General features: G+C 33.7%; 1 protein-coding gene across 1 annotated transcript; it reads left to right on the forward strand.

The window, feature by feature from the left end:
• The first annotated feature begins 726 nt into the window (after positions 1-726).
• LOC110714768 (kinesin-like protein KIN-12B) lies at positions 727-8,839 on the forward strand. The gene is made up of 15 exons (XM_021893319.1): positions 727-1,601; positions 2,407-2,544; positions 2,629-2,712; positions 2,809-2,934; positions 3,023-3,082; positions 3,165-3,311; positions 4,136-4,231; positions 4,772-4,917; positions 5,243-5,392; positions 5,484-5,616; positions 5,702-6,790; positions 6,870-6,968; positions 7,054-7,206; positions 7,307-8,125; positions 8,223-8,839. Exons 1-15 carry the CDS (start codon positions 1,272-1,274, stop codon positions 8,619-8,621), a joined length of 3,969 nt encoding a protein of 1,322 aa, XP_021749011.1. The 5' UTR covers positions 727-1,271; the 3' UTR covers positions 8,622-8,839.
• Positions 8,840-20,448: the final 11,609 nt, after the last annotated feature.

A 20,448-nucleotide genomic window follows, 5' to 3' on the forward strand; every position in this document is an offset into this window, starting at 1 on the left:
TTTGTTTATAAACTTAATGAACGAGCTTTTAATGAATATATTAGCTTTTTAGTGTATTGTTTACAACTAATACAACGTTTGTTTATAAACTTGATGAACGAGATTTGAACAGCTTTTTAGTGTATTGTTTACAACTAATACAACGTTTGTTTATAAACTTGATGAACGAGATTTGAACAGCTTTTTATGAAAATATTTTTTCAATTTTCCAGCCTTACAATGTTACAAAGTTGTACACTAGTGTAAAATATCAAGCAAGATTTCATTGGTAATATCAAATTCAAACAGTTCAATATAGTTGTACAAGGTCATGGCGTGGGCACTAGGCAGGCATGCCTCTGAATCTGTCCTGGACCATAAGTTGAGAGCTTGTTATATACACCCGGGTGTACCGTTCACCAATAAATATTTTGTTCTTATTTTGATGAATGTCAAACACTAATCTTGCGTTAGTTGGGTGTACGGTATGGTATACCCGGGTGTATATAACAAATTCTACCATAAGGTCCATAACAATGTTTTATACCAATATATATTTGTGTGAACACAATTTGCATGAGTAGGAATTATATAAAATTAAAAATAAAAGTTAGACCCATATTATTTCCATTTTGGATTTATTGCAACAAATTGAGTCAGAGACGTTTCAAGACACAAATTTGACCATTAACTTTTGTAAGGAAAAACCGGAAGCGTTGTATAAGCTAAGCGAAGTGTAGAAATATTAACTTAAAATGAACATTAATTACACCGATTGACGCGTGATTTTGTCATACATTTCTAAATTAATACCACTTTAGTTAATATTTTAAATGCTTATTCAACGTCCCGATGGCGTTCGCTAGTAAACCTATTCGTAATTATGAAAATAATAATTTGATATAACAATGTAAAATATTAATGTTGCAATTAATCTTTCGAATAATATTTGTAGTATGTGGGTCAATGCCCAATTGGTGTAGCCGCTATTACAGTACACAAAACGGGCCAATTCTAACGGTTGTTGATGTTCAATTGTTCACCTCCCAAAATTAAAAATAATTCAATAAACGCTCCCTCAGATCCAATACTCTCTACGCTTTTCAAAAAAAAAAAAGTCAATAAAATCCAAAAACATTTCTTTCTCCAATAATTTCAAATCCTCCTTTCAACGGCTACTTTTCACGTTTTCCCCCCTTTTCCTCTCTTTCTCTCTCCTCCAAACTCTCTTCACTCTTCTTCTTCATCTTCTTCTTCTTCTTTCTCTCTCCAGAAATCTGCAGAATTCAACAATGAAGCACTTCATGCTCCCCAAATCAATTTCCCCATTATCGGAGCTTTCCACTCCTACAAACCCTAACCCTAACAATTCAAACCCTAATTCACAAAAATCGAAATCTTCTGGGCATCATCGGAAGCAAAAATGCCCTCCTAGAGATAAAGAGAATTCCGATCCTTGCGATGTTATCGCCGGAAAACCCTCTCCGGCGGGGAAGTTGAAGAGCCCTCTTCCGCCGCGACCGCCGCCTTCTGCTAACCCTCTTAAGCGTAAGCTTAGTAACGACGCCGTTTTCGATGTTGCTGGACCTTGTTCTTCGTCTTTGATTGATTCTGGCGTTAAGGTGAACTCATTGATTCATTTATTTGGATTTTTTAAGAACTATGTATAAGAGTATTACTATGTGATGTTGATTTTTCTTTTCTTTTTTTTTTTTTTTTTTTTTTTAAATAAAGAAACAAGTTTTAATTTGAGCTGTTGTGTAAAGATTGATGGGTAATCTTGAGTGTTATCATTTTATTTTTTGTTTTTCTTGGATTTTTGTATGGTTGTTAGTCAGCTATAGTTGATGGAATGCAAATTTGTGAAAGTTTCTGATTTAAATGTGAGCTATTTGGGTAGTTTTTGGTGGCAATATATAGATAATTTATGAAGTGTGGCTTTTTGTTCTTGATTTGTATATCTGAAACTCATTTGTTCATGTTAATTTGCTGAATTATTCAGTTGTATTCTGACTTTGAGCCATACAAGGTGTTAATGTTAGTTTGTTAATGTTGATGTTGATTGTTACAGATGATGGAATGGAATTTTGGGAAATTTTCTGTTTATTTTAGAGCTTTGATTCAAATTCGTGAATCTTAAAGTCATTTGTTGATGTTAATTTGCTGAATTACGGAGTACTTAATTGTATTCTTAATTTGAGCCATACAAGATGTTCGTTTCCATTAGATTTGAAATTTAAAGGATCATTTTCGCCTATTCGATTGATTAGTGTAGGGTCAGCTAGCTTTTAGAAGAAATTGGTGCGAGACAAATGATTCAAGCTTACCTCATTTCCTTTTATAGAGTTCAAGTTTGTTTATTGGAAATTCGGGTTGAGTTATTGTTGCTGGGTGTTGAATTGGTATTTTGTTTTTGTTTAATATAAGGTGGTAGTGCGAATGCGGCCATTGAACAAGGACGAGAGAGATGGGGAAATGATAGTTAAGAAAGTCTCAAATGATTCGTTGACAATCAATGACCATACCTTCACTTTTGACTCTGTGGCTGATATGGAGGCAACCCAGGCAAGATTGTGTTATATTGTCATTCCCCTTTAATTTGAATATGTGTGAAGGAAAACTAATTTTTGTCGAATTTGTCTATTTCAGCTCGACATTTTCCAGCTTGTGGGAGCTCCTCTTGTTGAGAACTGTCTTGCTGGGTTCAACAGCTCTGTGTTTGCTTACGGACAGGTAATTCTAAAATTAAATCTCATTAATTTCCTTTTTATTGTGTATAATATAGCTGCCTATGTTCTTATCATATGGTATTAATTTTTGTCCAATTAGACGGGCAGTGGAAAAACTTATACTATGTGGGGACCTTCCAATGCTTTGCTGGAAGACAACCTAGCAAATGAGCAACAGGGATTAACACCTCGTGTGTTTGAACGGCTTTTTGCTCGGATAAATGAGGTCAATATCTATCCTTTAACCTTTTATTACAAGTTTAATGAAATAATAATTAAAAACTGTCTGTTCTCTTTGTTTTGTGGTGTTCCAGGAACAAATTAAGCATTCAGACAAACAGCTTACATATCAGTGTCGTTGTTCTTTTCTTGAGGTACTGGAATGAGTTTTTTTTTGTTTCTCCCATTTTTCAGATTAGGTAACTACATGCAATTCATATTATTTCTGCATTGCAGATTTACAATGAACAAATTACTGATCTGCTGGATCCAAGCCAGAAGAATCTTCAGATTAGGGAAGATGTCAAATCTGGTGTTTATGTGGAAAATCTGGCAGAGGAGTATGTATCAACAGCCAAGGATGTGATACAGCTGTTGTTGAAGGTATGTATGGGCTCTGCTTTCTGAATAGTTTTCATTGTTAAAGTAAGAGAAGATGTTTGCTGCAACAATTTTCTGTTCTTTTTAGCATCAGTTATTTCTAAAGTAGTCCATGTAACACTAGCAGATTTGTAACACTAGCAGATTTTAATCTGATGACAAAACATGCAACTCTTCCATAATTCCTAAGAAAATTATTAAATGTATTCAAAGAATCAACACAAATTTCTAGCTTAGTTGTCATATACAAATTACATGCTTTCTCATTCAACAATCCAACCTTTCAGTTTCTTAGTTGTCAATGATCAATTTGTTATATAGTCTGTAGTATGTTTAGCTTCTGTTATCTGGAGAGTATGCATTCTCTCTGCTGGCAATTAATCTGAACTTGGAATAATATTTGAACTAGTCTGCTTAAATGTTGCTATAGACATTACTCGAATAAACTTCTCCTATGATTATCCAACACTGAATTTGTGTGGAAAAGCTGGTTTCTAAGTGTTCTGTCTCAAATGTGCATTTGATTCCAGCGTTGGAAAATATCTTTTATATTTGGTTCTTGAGATCTTGTCTAAGAGTTCTATTTAAAATATAGATTCAAAAGAATTACAATTTAAATACATATTCTATTTGCAATTGATTTGCTGCCATTGGACCTTTCAAAACCTTTTCTACGTGTTTTGATTACTGTTGGACCTTCCACATTATACATATCTGATAATGAAGTCAAAATGTTTTTATTGTGTTCATTATAGTTTGCAACTAGTTTGAAGCTATTTGTAAGTTTCAGTGTCTCATGTATAAAACCATTTATCTCAAATGTGCAGGGACTGTCACACCGCAGAACAGGTGCAACAAGTATAAATGCAGAAAGTTCGCGTTCACATAGTGTTTTCACTTGTTCCGTTGAATCACAATGCAAGGTACTTTTACCAATTATAAGAGGGAGGAGGGGAGTTCATAGTCTTTACCGCGGGGGTTGGGGGGGGGGGTGTTGATATATTGGACATGTTATTTGAAATGCTGTGCTTGGTTAACAAGATAAATGAAATGATATAGGTCAACCAGAAAAGGCACCAGGAAGACCAGTCTCACATTCTTCTTTCCTCCTATAGGGTCAACGCTGTGCTTTTGGAAGATGGACCTTTTAGACCATTTAATAGGAAATGGAGGTCCTGAAAGGCTTAAGGGTAGCTAATAATCCACTGTTTGTACGAGATTTTGGCAGCTAGCACTATACAAAAGTAAAATATAAACAAGATATTTACCCCTAGTGATGTGTTAATTAGCTGGGCTTTCTCAGATGTGTATCCTTTAAGTTTTGGGGGAAAGCCGAGGATGTTATCATATTAATGGGGAGACAAAATGAAAAAGTGGTGGCGTTTTTATTATGTAGCACAAGGCTATTTGCAGCCTCTTACTTGGACATACTGATATTGATTTAGAGTTTTTTTATATTGTAGAGCAAGTCTGATGGCCTGAGCAGTTTGAAGACTAGTAAAATAAATTTAGTTGATCTTGCTGGGTCAGAAAGGCAAAAGTTAACTGGTGCAGCTGGAGAGCGGCTGAAAGAAGCTGGCAATATCAATCGATCCCTTTCACAGTTGGGGTATGTTGTCTCTTAGCTTTGCTATTGAAATTTGTAATATTGAGGAGTTATTTTGTTCCTCTATTTTCTATGTATTAGGTTGTAGCACATAAACTTTCTAGTTGATAAATAAACCTGTTCTAAACACTCCAATTGTTGTAGGTTGCATAAATATAGTTTACTCAAGGGGGTTGATGAGTAAATAGGGTTAGGTAGGTAGGTTGCATAAATATACTTTACTCAAGGGGGTTGATGGTTCCATGTTTAACTGTTGTTGCTGTTTGGGCAATCCTAGTTGCTAAGTATAATTTGAGTGCATCTTCCTCATATGATAAGTGTATTGCAGTAATCTGATTAACATTCTCGCTGAAGTCTCCCAAACTGGAAAGCAAAGGCATATCCCATATAGAGACTCCAGATTGACATTTTTGCTTCAGGAATCTCTTGGCGGTAATGCAAAAATGGCTATGATTTGTGCTATTTCTCCAGCTCAAAGGTGTGATGCTGCTGTCTTTTTCGCTTTCAAAACTTCCGAACTCTTTGCCCTTTCCGAATTGTTAATTGATAGTTGTTTGTTGATATTACAGCTGTAAGAGTGAGACATTTAGCACATTGAGGTTTGCACAGCGTGCAAAGGCCATTAAAAACAAGGCTGTTGTCAATGAAGTTATGCAAGAAGATGATGTTAACTTTTTAAGAGAAGTGATAAGGCAACTTAAGGTAGAATTATTTAAATTACTCGTGGTAAACATGTCATCAGGTCTTTGGTGCTTAGATAATAACTTGTGCTTGTTACACGGTACAGGATGAACTACTTCGAATGAAGGCAAATAGAAACCAAAGTGATCCAAAGGAAGCATATGCGAACAGTTGGAATGCACGTAGAAGCTTAAGTCTTTTGAAGATGAGTCTCAACCATCCAATGGTCTTGCATCATTTAGATGCTGATGGTGACGAGGAGATGGAAATTGATGAGGAGGCTGTTCAAAAACTGTGCAATGTAGTTCGTCAACAATCGGGTGGCCTTGAAAATAGCCAATGTAAGGATGAATGTATTGAGAAGCCTAGCCCTGAAATCTCAGATGTTAGTATGGAAGAGGTATATTCAGAAATAGATGATAATGAAATCATTGTTGATGGTGGGAATTTGCTGTCTGCCGAGGGGAAGGACACAATAAAAATAGAAAATAAAGCTGTTAGTGAATCGCAATGCAAGCTAATTGAGAATGGTTCTGCATTCTTGTCATCTCCAGCTAATATGGCCGATGCTGAGGCCAAAAATAGTCCTTCAAATGACCCCTTGGATACACTAGTTCCTGAAGTAAATGTTATTCCTTGTGATGTTTCTCCTATTCTGCCATCTCCCCCTAAGAGTGTTTCCCCAAGAATTGTTAGCAGTAGCAGAAAGAGTCTAAGAACATCATCAATGCTTACTGCATCACAGAAAGACGTAGAAAACTTAAGATTAAGCAAGAAGGATGCTCATGCATCTTTGGCAAAGTCTTCTCTAAGGAACTCTCAGCTTGCTCTGACTATTATGTCTGGCAATAATGCACGTAGCTCTACTGATCATTTAGCAGCTAGCCTTCATCGTGGTCTTGAGATCATCGATAATCAGCGGAAGAGTTCTGCTTTCAGGAAGTCTGCATTCCGGTTGTCATTCAAGCCTGCAGAGTTGAAGCCAATTTTACCTATTGAGAAAGTTGATGTAGGTATTCAAACTCTACCAGACAGTATTGAGATGCCAGAAATAGATGGAATCAATTATCTTTGTAGTAATTGCAATAAGTCTCTTCATGGAGATGTGAAAGAAGCCAATGACCCCTCAAACCTTCAGTTGGTTCCTGTGGATAGGTCAGTGTCAGCTGAAAAGCCCAAGAACCAGGTTCCAAAGGTATGTAGCTTGCATTTATGTGTCTTGTCTTTCCTTTTATAACATCTATTGAACATGGCATGTGATACAACTACAACAGGCAGTAGAGAAGGTTCTGGCTGGAGCGATTAGGAGAGAAATGGCGCTTGAGGACTTCTGCTCCCGGCAAAATTATGAGATTGCACAACTGAATCGGCTGGCAAGTTCAATTAGAATTCACTCATTGCTAGTTATGTTTTGTTTATTATCAGCAACCTTCTGACAATTTGTCCATTATTGAACAGGTTCAACAATATAAACATGAACGGGAATGCAATGCAATTATTAGTCAAATGCGGGAGGATAAAATAATTCGCCTTGAACACCTTATGGATGGTGTGTTACCTACTGAGGACTTCATGGAAGAAGAATTCATATCTATTCGTAGAGAACATGAGGTACATAACATCTTTGTTTATTATTATACATTTTGCAATATAAGCCTTGTTTGGCACCTAACTGACCTTTATTGGAATTAAACTTGCCTGGTATCTATAGCTTCTAAAGGAAAAATATGAAAACCATCCTGAAGTGTTGGAGACCAAAATTGAGTTAAAGAGAGCACAGGATGAGTTGGAGAAATTGCGAAGCTTCTTTGATATGGGCGAGAAGGATGTCCTATTGGAGGAAATTCATGATTTAAGGAGCCAGCTTCAATACTACACAGATAGTTCACCCAAGGCTTCTAGGCAACGAAAGTCTCTTTTGAAGTTGACTTACCCTTGTGAACAGAGTTTGTCTCAACCACTGAACACAATACCAGAATCAACTGAGGACAATGCTGGCGAACAGGAAAGGATTCAGTGGGCTGTTGAACAGGAAAGGATTCGGTGGACCGAGGTGGAAAGCCAATGGATATCTCTTGCCGAGGAATTAAAATTGGAACTTGAATCTTGTCGTAACCATACTGAAGACCTAGAGCGAGAACTTGAGTCAGAAAAGAATTGCTCAGAGGAGCTAAAAGAAGCCCTTCAGTTAGCAATGGAGGGTCAAGCACGTATGCTTGAACAGCATGCAGACCTTGAAGAGAAACATATGCAAATGCTTGCAAGGCGTAGACAGATGCAAGACGGAATCGAGGATGTTAAGAAGGCAGCTGCTAAAGCAGGTGTCAGAGGGGCAGAATCAAAGTTTATTAATGCTCTTGCGGCGGAGATTTCAGCTTTAAAAGTTGAAAGAGAAAGGGAGAGGCGGTATTTCAGGGATGAAAATAAAATGCTTCAGTCTCAACTAAGAGACACTGCAGAAGCTCTGCAGGCTGCCGGAGAATTACTTGTACGTCTGAAAGAAGGTGAAGAAGCAGTAGCTGCTGCCGAGGTTAGTAAAGATTAGTCTTTTGTGCTGTCTATCATTTTTGTTTTCTAATGTTTCATATTAAGGCTGTGCTAATTTAACGTTCCAAATTTTTTTTCAGAAGCGTGCTGCTGTAGCAGAAGAAGAAACTGAGAAGACTCGCAAGCAAATTGATGATCTAAAGAAAAAACACGAAGCTGAAATTGAGTCATTGAATCAAATTATTGCCGACTCCCATATAGCAAAAGAAGAGGCCTTGCAAGGTTCTTATCATGCACCCAGTGTGATCAAATTTGACACTGAGGAGCGACATAGTATACCAAAAGAGGCCTTACAAGATTCCTATCATGCACCCAGTAATGCAGTCAAATTTGACACTGAGGCGCAACACAGTGCTGGTGATGAGCGGTGGAAAGAAGAGTTTAAGGCATTCTATGACAATGGAATAGATGATGAGCTATCATCTAAATTCGCAGAACCTTCTTCATGGTTCTCTGGTTATGACAGATGCAACATATAGGTAAAAAATTCAGTGGCCTTCTCTGTATGTAAAATTACTAACAGTTGATTTGTTATATATTTCAATATAGTGTACCTGTATTGCTTACCAAGATTCAGTTCCATAGGTTAGAAATCCTCACCATTTGTGAGGCCCAATGTTTTTCTTACCTCTTTGGTAGTCCAATCTCCAATGTATTCAAATTGAGCTGCCTCAGCTATAAAATTCAATTTTTCTTAGTCGGATCCAATGTACAAGTGTATAACTTTGGACTCCTCATTTTACATAAAGTGTCATTGTTGGATCCTCGACACATGCTCACGTACCCATTTCGGATATGGTATCCGAGTCCAAGCAACATGTATTTCTTATTATGTATTATGGGCAAGAGGAGATAATAAATTGTTCAATTTGGATTGGGATGGTCCACCCATTGGTTTGAATGGTTTGGATAGGGCAGAGATGGGACAAAGGATCTCAAATGAAAGATGTTTTAAACAAATTCTTCATTGTTTTTTTAATAGAACCTTGAAGAATTATTTAATTATGTTGGTTTCAATGTCAAGAGGATGGCAGGCAATCTACAAGTGGATGAGTTGATCATGTCCATTTGCTTTTTTTTGGTTGTGTGTCTACTGGTAAGACGAGGAAATTAATTTAGGTCTTCAAATTTTTCTTAAAAATTTTTATGCTATTCTTATTAAGACAAATATATATATGAGCAATGGTGATAACAGCGACTATGGTGGTGGAGGTCGAAGGTAGGTGGGGAAGGGAAAACGGTGAGATGTGAATTTTGTAGGGACTTTTTAACAGATTCAATTAAGTGGTGGCAAAATTATATAGCAAAACGTGTGCAATTTATCAATTTTTATAGGGACACTTTAATCCATACTCTAGTCAAGTACTCTTAAAGACTTAAGTAGGAGGTAACTCGTTCGCCTCATAGAGTTACTTGCACAAAAAACTTCTAGTTAAAATGTAGTGGATTGCTAAACATCGCCCGCAAATCTCCACATAAAGCCCACAAATCTATATTGAATTTACCTTATTGCCCTAAACCTAAAATAAAAAAATCTAACCCATACCCACACTCTAATCACCCGAAAATACGGCAATGTTGAGGCGGCAAGGCAAGGATTTGGCGGCCACAGCGGCGGAGGGAAGGACGGCTCACGGTGGCAAGTTTTTTTTAAAAAAAATTTTTTTAAAAAAAAACCAGAAGAGGTGGGGCGCCTGGCCAGGACGCCCAGCCCCTGGTGGTGGCGTCTGCTCCGGCCGCCGGAACCAGGGGGCTGGCGTCTGACCTGGACGCCTAGCCACGGTTGTGGCATTTTCCAGAGGCGCCACCGCCGTGGCTGGGCGTCCAGGTCAGACGCCAGCCCCCTGGTCCCGGCGGCCGGAGCAGACGCCACCACCAGGGGCTGAGCGTCCTGGCCAGGCGCCCTACCACTTTTTTTTTTTTTTTTTGTCTAATATTTTTTTTTTTGGAAAATCAGAATTCTTTTGTTAATGTTTAATATTTTTGTTTTATGTGTTAATGTTTTTATTTCTAATGTATATATTTTTTTAAAAATCAGAATTTTTTGTGTTAATGTTTAATTTTTTGTGTTAATGTTTAATTAAAAAAAACAAAAACTTTAAATAAAATTTAAAAAAAATTACAAAAAGTTTAAATAAAATTACAAAAAAATAAATAAATAAATAAATAAAATAACAAATTACAAAAAAAAAAAAAAAATACAAAAAGTAGGGGTGGCGTCTGGCCAGGACGCCACAGCCATGGTGGCGGCGTCTGGCCAGGACGCCACAGCCATGGTGGCGGCGTCCTGACCAGACGCCACCCCTACTTTTCGTAATTTTTCCCCCGGATTATCTCGCTTTCCGGCGACGATGACGGCTCTTCGGTGTCCCTCGGCGATCCACTCCAGCTCCACATTCTTCGTGAGAGTGAATTACGGTTTCGGTAAAAATTAGAAAAAGGGCAAAAGAGTCAAAGTAAAAATATTTGTGGGCTTTATGTGGAGATTTGCGGGCGACGTTTATCACATCACTACTATGACATGGTGAAATAAATAAATGGGTGATGTGATAAACTTTGTATATACTATAGTTGTTACCCAATAAAAATATCTCAATTTTCATGTCTTATTCTTTTCTTTACTATTGGTGAATGGTATATGATAATATTATATTATAAGGTTTTAGCCAAATTGTACAGAAGAAGTGTTTTTGTTAGGAGACCATAAAACTGGTGAGTTGTGGCCCTTGTCTATAACCGTGATATAACCTGTGCCCCACAAAAATGGGACCAATATTGTTCATCTCCACCACCCTAGCCACTCAATATTCTTATCATATTTTTAAGAGAATGAACAAGAGACATCTTAAGACAAGCAACAAACATCATACAATGTGAATTTAAGATGAGAGATAATGGGTATGAAAGTAACATCTAGATAATGTCCAATGTTAGATATAAGAGCTAAGAAATGAAAGGTATTGGCTCCTTCCCCTTCTTTTTTCCCTTGGGATGAGTAGTTTCGTTAGCTCGCTCGAATGTTCGATATTACTTATATTAATGTAAGTAAAGAAATGGATTATGAACTGATAAAAAAAAAAAAAAAAAATTAAACGACAAAATTTGGGTGACTGTAAAGATGATTGTGAACTGTGTTTCGTACAGGGGTAGTGTGTCTTAGGGTAAGTTACTCTCAGCACATGGTTGTGCACGACCTAAATCTTCAAAAGGTCAGTCCAAGCCCACATGTCATTTTGTTGTGTCATGCTTGCATGCTTAGGTTAAATTAATTAAATTAGGCTATGTTCTATTCACCTTGTATCTTTTTTATGTATATTACTGTAACTAGTACGAAGTAGTGTATTAATGTGGAACACCTAAATGTTCTTATAGATATACTAGCCAAGTAGCTATACTTTAATTTAGGATAAGAGTTAGAGGGAATAGGAACTAGAAACTTAGAAAGTGTCCACTAAAGAATGTATAATATAAGTAGTGTTTGGTGTAATACTGATTTGTGCTAATACAGTGTAACTGATTTTAACACAATGATTTGTGGTCTTAACTGCACAAACGTGACAGAATGAAGTATTTTACTAAATTGGAAGAGTATAATTAGAGAGATTTCATGTGTTTGGTTCACCTTTTTAAGCTTTATTAATCTGGTGATTAGCTGGTTTAGGAATATCAACCCTAATGAGGCTGAGAGAAAGATAGAAACTAAACACCAAAACAGAAGTTGGCATAAAATTGAGCATTTAATATACCTAACTATGGCCTATGGACATGAACTTAATACGTTTTAGGTATAGCTTGTGTCCACGTGTCCGAAAGGTGTCATTAGTTGCCTAGGTATCAAACACGTAATACACTATACACCATTCGATAAAAGTTTTTATGTTATGAATAACTTAAGAAACTTAATTAAGCAAATGCAGCTAATTATAAAAAACGTCGTATTTTATGATGTTATCATCTTTTTTTTCTTTTTTATTTTATGTGATACAAGAAATTATATTGTCGCTACATATATATATATACCCTCCTAGCTTGTTCTTGGAATTGAATTGAAGGCTGTTGTCCAAATTGAAGTTCACTGAAAATGTTTGATGTACCATATGTAATGATTTTGGTTGGCCAATTTGGTGAAAGAAATGATAATTCTTCAAAGATAATATTGTACCATAAAAATTCTTTTAAGGGCTAAAGCTAATTAGCTAGGCTTAGCTATTAGCTTAGCATATTTCTTCATTTATTATAAAAAATAACTATGTAAATCCCTAAATATTGTCGTAGCACTTTAACACGTTACATGTTAATAATTCAAATTGTTGTATCCAGTACGTGAATTACCCATTGTCCCATTGATTAGATGATTGTAGTTGACATGTACAAACTCCGGAGCTTGAGTCATTATATCTTACGTATCCTTACAAGAAAAACAAATCGATTCGAGGCTTTAATTTAAAGAGAGGGGGGCACCTTGATAAGAAAGAAATAGACGTAAAATGAAGGTGATATAATGGCAAAGAAAGAGTGACAGCCTGGTAAATGGACCTCTAGTACAGTAGTACTACTACTACTGATGCAAAGGGTTTTTCGTGCAAAAATTAAACCCACAAATAAATAAATAAAAACATCAAACATAATTTAAGTCTTTTATATATATATATATATATAATAACTTTGTCAATCATTTTCTTTGAACAACCACCCTAACAATGGACCCAAAAAATGGCTGAATTGTGTAAACTTAAGTAGCCAAAGACATTGATATGTTCCTTTCATATAAGGTAATGTACTTGTTGTGTGATCAATTGGAAACACTGTGTTTTCTTTCTAGTACCATTATTATTATGATTTATGAGCTCTTCTTCATTGCCTTGAATTTTATACTTTGCTTCGTTCTCTACTTTGGCTTAATTTATAGATGTCCTTTCTTGCTTCAATCTCCTTTTTCTTTTTGGTTACGTGTCGTCCCTTTAAAGGTCGATAAAAATAACTTCAACAACAACCTGTTTTGTATAGTTGTATGTAGATAGTAGGCATTAAGCTAGTAAGTTTAAGAATTAAAAGTATCTTGTCAATATCTTTGGTATAATATCTTTGGTAATGTTTTGTGACATATAGGCGACTTCAAGTGGGCTTAGGACCTCTTCTCTTTAGCTTAATTTCAGTTCAGTTCAGTTTCTAATTTTCTTATCTCATAAACAATACAATTCAACTCAGTTTAGTTCAATAAATCTGAACATGTCCACTTGGATGTTCTTCAAATCCTAAGTCAAGAGGGTTTTTACTTTAGATAAGAATGACTTTGACATTCCACGCCATTATTATCTATTACAAGATGGAGGAAAAAAATGCATGTTTGAGTTTGAGATTCCAATAATTTAGTATTATCGACATTGATATGTATGTTATGAGACTTTTCTTCACAAATTTACATATTAATTCACTATATATCCATCGTTTATTACATGAGTCCTATATACTTTCAAGGTACACATATATATACAAGTTTGCTTGTCAATTATTTGTATTATTACACTATTACATTGATAAATTAGAAAATAATATCATCATGGCATTTTAAGTGTAAATAGTGTAATAAGATAGAATATTCGAGTAAGTGAACAAATTAATTGAAATGAAGTGAGTGGTGATGAATTACAGCAATAATAATAATGTCTTTTCATTCTTTAGCTTTATGAAATAAGAGGATAGTTTCTAAAGAACACTAAACTCATGTCACTTGACTACTCACTTCATTTTTTTTTTCAACATTCTATCATCATTTATCATTAAGTCGTATGTCTAGCTTGTAACATTTTTCGTGAAAAAACATTATTATTATATTGAGGGAGCCCCGGTTCATCTTCATGATGAACAAAAAACGTTTATCTAGTAGCAATTTCGTAAATAAATCAATATAAAATCCTAATCATCATGGCATTTCTGTAAATAAATCAACATTACTAGGGTCCACATTTGACAAAAGTTTTTGATTTATTTACAAAAATATCACTAGATAAACGTTTTTCTGTTTATCATGAAGATGAACTTGTATTTTGTCTTATTATATATTTATTGATGTACAAATTTTAAATTTGTGAACCAATAGTAATAATGAGGACGAGTATCGAATCTAAAACCAAATATATATTAGTATAAGTTTAAAAAGCGTATTACTTGATCTAGTAGTAAATAATCATGGATTCATGGTAAATAATTTGTGTTATACGGCTTCTACTGTTCTACTTCTACCAATATAATTTAATTAGTATGGAGTATAATAGTTTTGTTGGTTCGTTAACTACTTGCATGATCAAAATCATACATAGACAAGTATGAAAATATAAATTAATACTTCTTCCAAGCTAGTATCTTCATAGTATCACACAATAGTTAGTTTAAATGTCACTATCAAATTGATAGAGGATCGGATATATATAGAGATTCTCAAAAAAGTTGCAAGAAAAAAAGTTAATTAATAATTAAGGGTCCATTTTCAATCTCTTATAAACGGTGTCTTAAGTCATCAAATCTTCTGATTACACTAATCTAATCAAAAATATATCACCCTTAACAGAAGGCAGATCTTCCCATGCAAAAACAGTTTTTTTGGTTGACTTTCTTGTATTTTTCCATCTCCTAATTATTGTTGTACGTAATAATAATAATAATGTAGTATCAATGTAATTTAATATTTTATTATGATACAAGTTTGACCTACTTATTTTCCATTATGCTTGTTAATTAGTCTTATGCCATCATGTAGCATTATCTGGCCTATAAATAAATTAATGGTTCTTTCTTTGAATTTTCCACCTTAATTTGTAAATGCAAATACATTATTTATCGTTAATTTAAGTTAAAATTTAAAAAATTTAAAAAAAAAATCTTATATACTGAAAATTTTAGTAAAATTATACTTGTTTAATTCTAAATATTAATCAGATTTAATTCAATCAATGTGAAGAACAAATAGGAACATATATGGAGAGTACTGATATACAGGGGCGGAGCTAGAAGGGGACGAGTGGGGACACTTGTCCCCCCATTTTCAAAAAAAAAAATTAAAAAAAAAAAAATTTAAAAAAAAAAAAAAAAAAAAAAAAAAAATGCAATTACAAGTTGCGTTGCGACATTTTCCAGCCAGCCAAAGCCTGAAAGCCAAACCCTAAGTTTTTCAATTTTCAATTTCTCTCTCTTCGATTCGCCCAATCGCCCTCGCCTTCGTCCGTTCGCCACTTCGCCGGCAGTCTTCGTCCGTTCGCCGGCAGTTCGCACTTCGCAGCAGTGACGAGGTTCAACAGCCGCCCTTGAGCCTTCGTCCTTCCTCCTTCGTGACTTCGTGTGTTCGTGACTTCGTCTGTTCGCCTAGCCGTCTGTTCGTCCACCGTTCGCCGGCAGTTCGCAGCAGTGACGAGGTTCAACAGCCGCCCTTCAGCCCTTGAGCCTTCGTCCTTCGTGAATCGTGACTTCGTGTCTTCGTGACAGCGTGACAGCGTGACTTCGATCGACACTTCGTCTGTTCGTCATATGCATTTCAATGGAGGTATGAATCAATGAATGTATGATTAATTGAATAATTGATTACTTGTTTTGTTGTTTAAATGTTTAATTGTTTAAATTTACAGTAAATCTGAAATTCTGAATTTCATATTTTTATTACTTGTTTAAATGTTTAATTGTTTATATTTTTATTGTGAATTTGTCATTTGTGGCCTTGTCACTCCAGCTGAAATTTAATTTTGATTTCTAGGTTAATCTCCTTTTTATTCTATTTAGCTTCATATTGCCGGCTTTTTTATAATCCAATTCAGTCTTAATCAGGAATTTCAATAATTTGAAGGTAACCCTTCTTGTCTTTGCTAATTTGGTTTCTGGGTTTGTTTTAGAATTCTCTGTTGGTTTCTGTATTGATTGATCTGATTAATGTTGGGTTTAAAGATTGGTTTTTTTTTTTCTTCTTAATATGAACAATATGGGTGATTATTAATGTGTTTGGTTTGATTAAGAGTTTCAATGATGGTTATTTTTTGTGGGTTTTAGTCATTGATGATGAGCATTCAATTACTGTGTTTATATTATATAAGTTGATTGTCTTAGTTTTGGTTTAAAATGTTGCTGATTTTACTTGTTTGATTAATTTTTCTGAGTATTAAAATGAAGAAAGTATATTTGATTTCTTAGCTATAATAATATGATGAGATTGAAATAAGGGGTAGAAATGGAGAGCTGCTTATGGAATCGTGGGTATTGATTATTGAATAATTTGAATTGATAAATGATTATTGATTTATATTTGTTTGATTGTTTCCCCTGTTAGAGTTTTTGGTTGTTTTTGTGAAATGTGAATTTAAATTTATTAATTATTGTAAATTATTGAAATGTGTAGTTGAATTAGAAATTTAAAATCTTAGCCTCTTAGGTTTTGTTATTATGTAATGATGTGGATTGTGGTCTTGTGGAAATTGATATATAATTTTCGATTTAATTAGGAAATGTCAAACGATTCACCAAATTCAAACAAATCAAAGGCAACTAAACAACCCGATCTTCGACAATTCTTGTTTAAAAGAACGAAACTCAATGAAAATGAGTCCAATGAAAATGAGTCCAATAACTCACCTTCATTTAGCTCCCCTCAAAGTCAAGAAAATAGTATGGAAATGGGTGGTTCAAGTAATAGTAATGTACCAAATCAAAGGCAACTAAACAACCCGATCTTCGACAATTTTTGTTTTTTTTTTTTTGTTAAGCTTTTCGTAAGTTAAGCATTTTGTCCCCCCAAGTTGAAAATCCTGGCTCCGCCACTGCTGATATATAAGTTATGCCGCACATTCCAATATCCAATCATATATTGAATTATATAAACTTACATTACATGATGACAAATATGACTATTTTTAAATTAAATGTGCAATATATTGGTATAAATGATTTAAAACATAAAATCAAAATGTGGTTTTCTTTTAATAATTTATTTAAACTTATGAAAAAAGATATTTGTACTAAAAAGTTGTTTTTTTTTTTTTTTAGACAATGCTAAAAAGTTATTATACAAGTATAACTGTATAAGTGGTTTATTGCCCCATAAAAACACAACTAGGGAGTTCTATTTGTTTGTTGGGCAAATCAACCGCAAAGAATCAACCCCAATATATTTTAGTGGGTGGTCTCTTTTAAAACAGTGGATTTGTATGACTTTTTTAAGATCTTTTTTTATTTTTTGGTTTATCTTTTACATCTGTCTTTTGCTTTACTACTATTTATCATAACTAACATATACAAACCCCATCTACTAGAAAATGACTTATTAACTGTACATTTCCACTCATAAACAATCTCTCTTTCTCTAATTTGCTGGATTTAAGTCTAATCCCAACAAGTAGCATCCAATGGAATCAATATCACCATAATATATATGCATGTCATATTACATAATCCAGTGGGATTTGATCATTATTTGGTAGGAATTGTGGATGGGACTGTAGACATTGTAACATACGTCATATCATTCGGGTTAGACTTTGAGTCACAAAGAATATTCCAAATCAGGTATGATTATAAAATTCTATATGGTATTATAGTTGTTGACTATTTAATTTCCTAAAAATCTCTTCTCGAGATTGACCTAACTCGAATCATCAAACTTAAGACGATTTGATTATTCGATTAATATTTGTTAGTGTAAATAAAAAGACTAATTTATAATAGAGGTGAATATGAATTTCATCCAAATTTGGTCAAATTCAATGCAAATTAAAGCTAAATGACTTGTAGTTTGAGTGTAACTTGCACTGTACTTTTTCATTGATTCAAGAGAATTGTTAGCCAACTAAAGGGTATGTTCTCTTCAGCTTAATTTCAGTTCACTTTAATTCCAGTTCAGTTCCTAATTTCCTTATCTCATAAACAATTCAGTTCAATTCACTTCAGTAAATCAAAACAAACCCTAACTCTAATGGGATTGTGTGGACTTTTTTATGAAATTCAATTCAACAAACCCTAACTCTAATCAGAATTTTGTGGACTTTTTTTTTTTTTTTTTATGAAATTCAATTTCTTGAACATTAAACTTATTATGCATGATGTTTATTAAACTTAGATATCATATAGAAACCTTATCTTAAATAACTTGTGAATTGAATTGAATAAATTATAGTCAATATATTGAACTTCAAAAAGAGGTGTATTTGGGACGGTGTGGCATCCTAACATTCATGACCGGTCTTTGCATTATTTATATATTATCTTCGACTATATTTTTTTATAACTAATAATACTTTAATTTGTATATGAAAAAACTAATGTTATCATAGAACATAGTTAAATTATTCTCAATGTATATTCTAAAAAATTTCATTTTTTAATTAATATTTATTTTTATATTTATAATTAAAATTGTGCATAAACAAGTGTTTACCTCTTATATACTGTATAAATAAATGAGTAAAATTTTACAAGCAATTATCGTGTCAAATGTTTATTTCATACACGCATATATACCCATTTGCTTATCTATATAAAAAATATATAGTAGTATATATGTATTAAAAAAATATAGATGACCCAATTCAACCAAGCATATTTATTTTCCATTGAATAATTCTAGAAAACATGATTTAAATTTGTATTTATAAAATTTATAGGAACAGGTATTGAATGATGCAGAATTTTTCTTTTGTTGGCTTCTTGGTGTCTGGGAATTGGATTTCTCTGACAAACTTTAATGGCTTGTAATATTATCCATCTTTAGACAGGGTATGGGTATCTATCTCACAATCTTATACTTTCAATCTTTCCCATTACTTTTCCTTCTTCCTCCCAATTAATTCTCTAGTTTATTTTAAAAAATTATCTAATGTATTTAATGTCATTTCTAAATTATTTTAATTATATTAAAGATTGTAAATTTATTTTTCATCAATTAGCCTTGTCCACACATTAAAGATACAAGAGAATTCCTTGTACTTGTTCGTGAGACAATTGTATGGTAAGATCATGGCCTCATATATACTCTGTAGGCGATTATTAATGTTACTAGCATGATTGATTACTTTTAGCGTATGAGATACTTTTTCCGTTCCAAATTATTTCGAATGTTAAAAGTGCGTCTAAACCTTTGATTACTCCCTTCGTGTTTTAATAAGTGTTACTCGTACAGTTTAACCAAATATACATGCCGGCACACGATTCTGACCATTAATTAACTAATTATACGTTAGTATCATTATAGGAAAATTGATCGTTAAGGTGCTATCGTTTGAGTATATATTAAAATCTTGTCTAATTTGATCATGTTTGCTCTTTACGATCTCGTCATAAATATTCAAACTGTTAACTATTTAAGGCCCTGCTCTTTCGAGCTTTTGGGCAGAACACAGCAAAGCAGAGCAGATTGAAGCAGAGCAACTCTAGAACGGGGCCTAAGTGTGTAACCATTGTTTTCTATGTAACACTGTAACACCCGTGCACAAGTCTCATGCAGTCATGCAAGCTAGGATTCACCACCAAACAAATTCACAATAATAATAATAATAATAATAATATTCTTAGCTAATTAATTGTGTTCAAAGTATATTACCAACATTACGATTACTACAAAAATATTTGTAAATAAAAAATAAAAGTTTTAATTTTTTTTTTAATAAAAAAGTTGTGCATTGATTCCTCTAGCCAAGTCAGAAATCACGACTGCCAACCTGGTCTTTTTTTGGTACATAATATTCTATGCAAGATGATTAGAAGAAATTAAACCCTCCAAAAAAATTAAAAAACTAAAATTAAAGTTTAAACTTTGCTGTCTTTTTAATTCTCAAAGTAAAAAATAAAAATAAAAATAAAAAAAGGGGAGTTGTTTCTTTGGATTCCAACTCATAATATCCAAATTAAAATTAAAAAAAAATGCATAAAATTTGGACTTAAGGGGTTAAAATTGTCCCCACTAAACAGCTGGTTAGCAGTAAAGAATATTGTTACGTGAATATTAATATTTCTAAGGTCATTTCATGTAATCTTATTAACATCACTCAATATTATCCCTTAGCCAATTAATGAAGACTTATGAATTTTGCTTTTATTATCTTGATTATGACACTAGTAATAGGATTATAGGATATATCATTATCATTGCAACTGTTATGGTTTTTTTGATGTGAAAAAAGGGTTCAAGGGAAATGAATTTTTGGAGTTCACCTAGACACTCTAATAGCTAGGTTTATCGTTTCAATTAATCTTTTGCCGCGTCCATGTTATATTCACGTGGATGGTCTTTATCTAAAAATATCCCGGTGTTTTTTAAGATTTATATTAAAGTAC

This window comes from Chenopodium quinoa, unplaced genomic scaffold, assembly GCF_001683475.1.
Source record: "Chenopodium quinoa cultivar QQ74 unplaced genomic scaffold, ASM168347v1, whole genome shotgun sequence".
Classification (NCBI taxonomy): Eukaryota; Viridiplantae; Streptophyta; class Magnoliopsida; order Caryophyllales; family Amaranthaceae; genus Chenopodium; species Chenopodium quinoa.

Excerpts from the sequence above, each read along its gene's own strand:
- LOC110714768 (XM_021893319.1), top strand. The coding sequence starts at position 1,272 with ATGAAGCACTTCATGCTCCCCAAATCAATTTCCCCATTATCGGAGCTT. Across the intron at positions 2,713-2,808 it reads CTGTGTTTGCTTACGGACAG|ACGGGCAGTGGAAAAACTTA; the intron begins GTAATTCTAAAA and ends TTGTCCAATTAG. Across the intron at positions 4,918-5,242 it reads CGATCCCTTTCACAGTTGGG|TAATCTGATTAACATTCTCG; the intron begins GTATGTTGTCTC and ends AGTGTATTGCAG.